The sequence below is a fragment of the Oncorhynchus clarkii genome, chromosome 13, assembly GCF_045791955.1.
Source record: "Oncorhynchus clarkii lewisi isolate Uvic-CL-2024 chromosome 13, UVic_Ocla_1.0, whole genome shotgun sequence".
Taxonomy (NCBI): Eukaryota; Metazoa; Chordata; class Actinopteri; order Salmoniformes; family Salmonidae; genus Oncorhynchus; species Oncorhynchus clarkii.
Window position 1 is genome coordinate 3,268,881 of NC_092159.1, and position 5,000 is coordinate 3,273,880.

At 45.1% G+C, this 5,000-nt stretch overlaps 1 protein-coding gene across 1 annotated transcript in view; it reads left to right on the forward strand.

The window, feature by feature from the left end:
* The window catches only part of LOC139424298 (protein sidekick-1-like), a 382,190-nt gene that overhangs the window by 143,553 nt on the left and 233,637 nt on the right, over positions 1–5,000 (forward strand). The window contains exon 5 of the mRNA XM_071175994.1: positions 1,392–1,525. Within this exon, the coding sequence (XP_071032095.1) occupies positions 1,392–1,525 (134 nt within the window). The remainder of the gene's footprint in view (positions 1–1,391; positions 1,526–5,000) is intronic.

The window sequence follows — 5,000 nt, forward strand, 5'->3', positions numbered from 1 at the left end:
CGTTATTAATTACAAGATTTAGTTGAGGTTTAAGGTTTAGTGAATGTTTTGTCAATGCTTTTCGTTTTTGAAATATTTAGTACTAATTTATTCCTTGACACCCATTCTGAAACGAACTGCAGCTCTTTGTTAAGTGTTGCAGTCATTTCAGTCGCTGTAGTAGCTGACGTGTACAGTGTTGAGTCATCCGCATACCTAGACACACTGGCTTTACTCAAAGCCAGTAGCATGTCATTAGTAAAGATTGGAGAAAAAGTAAGGTGCCTAGACAGCTGCCCTGGGGAATTCCTGATTCTAACTTGATTATGTTGGATAGGCTTCCATTCTAGAACACCCTCTGTGTTCTGTTAGGCAGGTAACTCTTTATCCACAATATAGCAGGGGGTGTAAAGCCATAACAAGTTTTTCTAGCAGCGGACTATGATCGATAATGTGTGTTTGTCCCATATCAATATAAACTTCTCAAGGCTGCTCAATATTCAGCCCCCGGTTTGTCTAAACTGCTTCCTTATTGACACACAAACACACGCACGCACGCACGCACGCACTCACACACAAACACACACACACACACCAACATACACACACACACACGCACACACGCAACACGCACACACGCACACACACACACACACATACACACACACGCACACGCACACACACATACATACACACGCACACACGCACACGCACACACACACACACACACACACACACACATATCCTTGTGGACATATCCTTGTAGTTAGCAACCACACTAATCTCCTCAATATTCAATATACAGAATATAGAGTACACAATCTCTCTGTCTCAATATACAGAATATAGAGTACACAATCTCTCTGTCTCACTATTCAATATAGAGTACACAATCTCTCTGTCTCACTATTCAATATACAGAATATACAATATGTCCACAAGGATGTGTGTGTGTGTCTGCGGGTGTGTGTCTGCGGGTGTGTGTGTGTGTGTGTGTGTGTGTGTGTGTGCGTGTGTCTGCGGGTGTGTGTGTGTGTATTGATTGTTCCTGGTGTGTCAGAGAATGAGCATCAGAGGATGGATGTGTGTACGTTATGTGCACGTTGTGTGGAAGTTGTGTGTACGTTGTGCGGACGTTGTGTGTACGCTGTGTGTACGTTGTGTGGACGTTTTGTGGACGTTGTGCAGACATTGTGCGGACGTTGAGTGTACGTTGTGCGGACGTTGTGTGGACGTTGTGCGTACGTTTTGCGTACGTTGTGTGGACGTTGTGTGGACGTTGTGTGTACGTTGTGTGGACGGTGTGTGTACGTTGTGTGGACGGTGTGTGTACGTGGTGTGGACGTTGTGTGGACGTTGATATTATGATATTATGGAGAAACTGAAATCCCGTCTGGTTTTATCTCCTACAGAGCCATGTCGTTGGACAATCAGCTGGTTGTCTTGTCGGCCAGGGCGGCTGACGCGGGGCGTTACTACGTACAGGCGGTCAACGGGCTGACCGGACAGAACCACACCTCTCCCTCTGTCTACCTCAGCATGGCAGGTAAGAAAACTCATACAACTATACTATCTGTATATACACAGGTAGACTATACCTTTACTATACTGTCCTCTACACCTCCACTATACTGTCCTCTAGACCTCCACTATACTGTCTATACCTCCACTATACTGTCATCTACACCTCCACTATACTGTCCTCTACACCTCCACTATACTGTCCTCTATACCTCCACTATACTGTCCTCTAGACCTCCACTATACTGTCCTCTATACCTCCACTATACTGTCTTCTATACTGTCCTCTAGACCTCCACTATACTGTCCTCTAGACCTCCACTATACTGTCCTCTATACCTCCACTATACTGTCCTCTAGACCTCCACTATACTGTCCTCTATACCTCCACTATACTGTCCTCTATACCTCCACTATACTGTCCTCTATACCTCCACTATACTGTCCTCTAGACCTCCACTATACTGTCCTCTACACCTCCACTATACTGTCCTCTACACCTCCACTATACTGTCCTCTACACCTCCACTATACTGTCCTCTACACCTCCACTATACTGTCCTCTATACCTCCACTATACTGTCCTCTATACCTCCACTATACTGTCCTCTACACCTCCACTATACTGTCCTCTAGACCTCCACTATACTGTCCTCTATACCTCCACTATACTGTCCTCTATACCTCCACTATGCTGTCCTCTATACCTCCACTATACACTATACTGTCCTCTATACCTCCACTATACAGTACTCTATACCTACACTATACTGTCCTCTATACCTCCACTATACTGTCCTCTATACCTCCACTATACTGTCCTCTATACCTCCACTATACTGTCCTCTAGACCTCCACTATACTGTCCTCTATACCTCCACTATACTGTCCTCTAGACCTCCACTATACTGTCCTCTATACCTCCACTATACTGTCTATACCTCCACTATACTGTCCTCTATACCTCCACTATACTGTCCTCTATACCTCCACTATACTGTCCTCTAGACCTCCACTATACTGTCCTCTACACCTCCACTATACTGTCCTCTACACCTCCACTATACTGTCCTCTACACCTCCACTATACTGTCCTCTAGACCTCCACTATACTGTCCTCTATACCTCCACTATACTGTCCTCTATACCTCCACTATACTGTCCTCTATACCTCCACTATACTGTCTTCTATACTGTCCTCTAGACCTCCACTTTACTGTCCTCTATACCTCCACTATACTGTCCTCTATACCTCCACTATACTGTCCTCTAGACCTCCACTATACTGTCCTCTACACCTCCACTATACTGTCCTCTAGACCTCCACTATACTGTCCTCTAGACCTCCACTATACTGTCCTCTAGACCTCCACTATACTGTCCTCTACACCTCCACCAAACTGTCCTCTAGACCTCCACTATACTGTCCTCTATACCTCCACTATACTGTCCTCTAGACCTCCACTATACTGTCCTCTATACCTCCACTATACTGTCTTCTATACTGTCCTCTAGACCTCCACTTTACTGTCCTCTATACCTCCACTATACTGTCCTCTATACCTCCACTATACTGTCCTCTAGACCTCCACTATACTGTCCTCTACACCTCCACTATACTGTCCTCTAGACCTTCACTATACTGTCCTCTATACCTCCACTATACTGTCCTCTATACCTCCACTATACTGTCCTCTATACCTCCACTATACTGTCCTCTATACCTCCACTATACTGTCCTCTATACCTCCACTATACTGTCCTCTATACCTCCACTATACTGTCCTCTAGACCTCCACTATACTGTCCTCTACACCTCCACTATACTGTCCTTTACACCTCCACTATACTGTCCTCTACACCTCCACTATACTGTCCTCTACACCTCCACTATACTGTCCTCTATACCTCCACTATACTGTCCTCTATACCTCCACTATACTGTCCTCTACACCTCCACTATACTGTCCTCTAGACCTCCACTATACTGTCCTCTATACCTCCACTATACTGTCCTCTATACCTCCACTATGCTGTCCTCTATACCTCCACTATACACTATACTGTCCTCTATACCTCCACTATACAGTACTCTATACCTACACTATACTGTCCTCTATACCTCCACTATACTGTCCTCTATACCTCCACTATACTGTCCTCTATACCTCCACTATACTGTCCTCTATACCTCCACTATACTGTCCTCTATACCTCCACTATACTGTCCTCTAGACCTCCACTATACTGTCCTCTATACCTCCACTATACTGTCCTCTATACCTCCACTATACTGTCCTCTATACCTCCACTATACTGTCCTCTATACCTCCACTATACTGTCCTCTAGACCTCCACTATACTGTCCTCTACACCTCCACTATACTGTCCTCTAGACCTCCACTATACTGTCCTCTATACCTCCACTATACTGTCCTCTATACCTCCACTATACTGTCCTCTATACCTCCACTATACTGTCTTCTATACTGTCCTCTAGACCTCCACTTTACTGTCCTCTATACCTCCACTATACTGTCCTCTATACCTCCACTATACTGTCCTCTAGACCTCCACTATACTGTCCTCTACACCTCCACTATACTGTCCTCTAGACCTCCACTATACTGTCCTCTAGACCTCCACTATACTGTCCTCTATACCTCCACTATGCTGTCCTCTATACCTCCACTATACACTATACTGTCCTCTAGACCTCCACTATACTGTCCTCTATACCTCCACCAAACTGTCCTCTAGACCTCCACTATACTGTCCTCTATACCTCCACTATACTGTCCTCTATACCTCCACTATACTGTCCTCTACACCTCCACTATACTGTCCTCTGCACCTCCACTATACTGTCCTCTATACCTCCACTATACTGTCCTCTATACCTCCACTATACTGTCCTCTATACCTCCACTATACTGTCCTCTATACCTCCACTATACTGTCCTCTATACCTCCACTATACTGTCCTCTAGACCTCCACTATACTGTCCTCTAGACCTCCACTATACTGTCCTCTAGACCTCCACTATACTGTCCTCTAGACCTCCACTATACTGTCCTCTACACCTCCACTATACTGTCTTCTATACCTCCACTATACTGTCCTCTATACCTCCACTATACTGTCCTCTAGACCACCACTATACTGTCCTCTATACATCCACTATACTGTCCTCTAGACCTCCACTATACACTATACTGTCCTCTATACCTCCACTATACTGTCCTCTAGACCTCCACTATATTGTCCTCTATACCTCCACTATACTGTCCTCTATACCTCCACTATACTGTCCTCTAGACCTCCACTATACTGTCCTCTATACCTCCACTATACTGTCCTCTATACCTCCACTATACTGTCTAGACCTCCACTATACTGTCCTCTAGACCTCCACTATACTGTCCTCTAGACCTCCACTATACTGTCCTCTAGACCTCCACTATACTGTCCTCTACACCTCCACTATACTGTCCTCTAT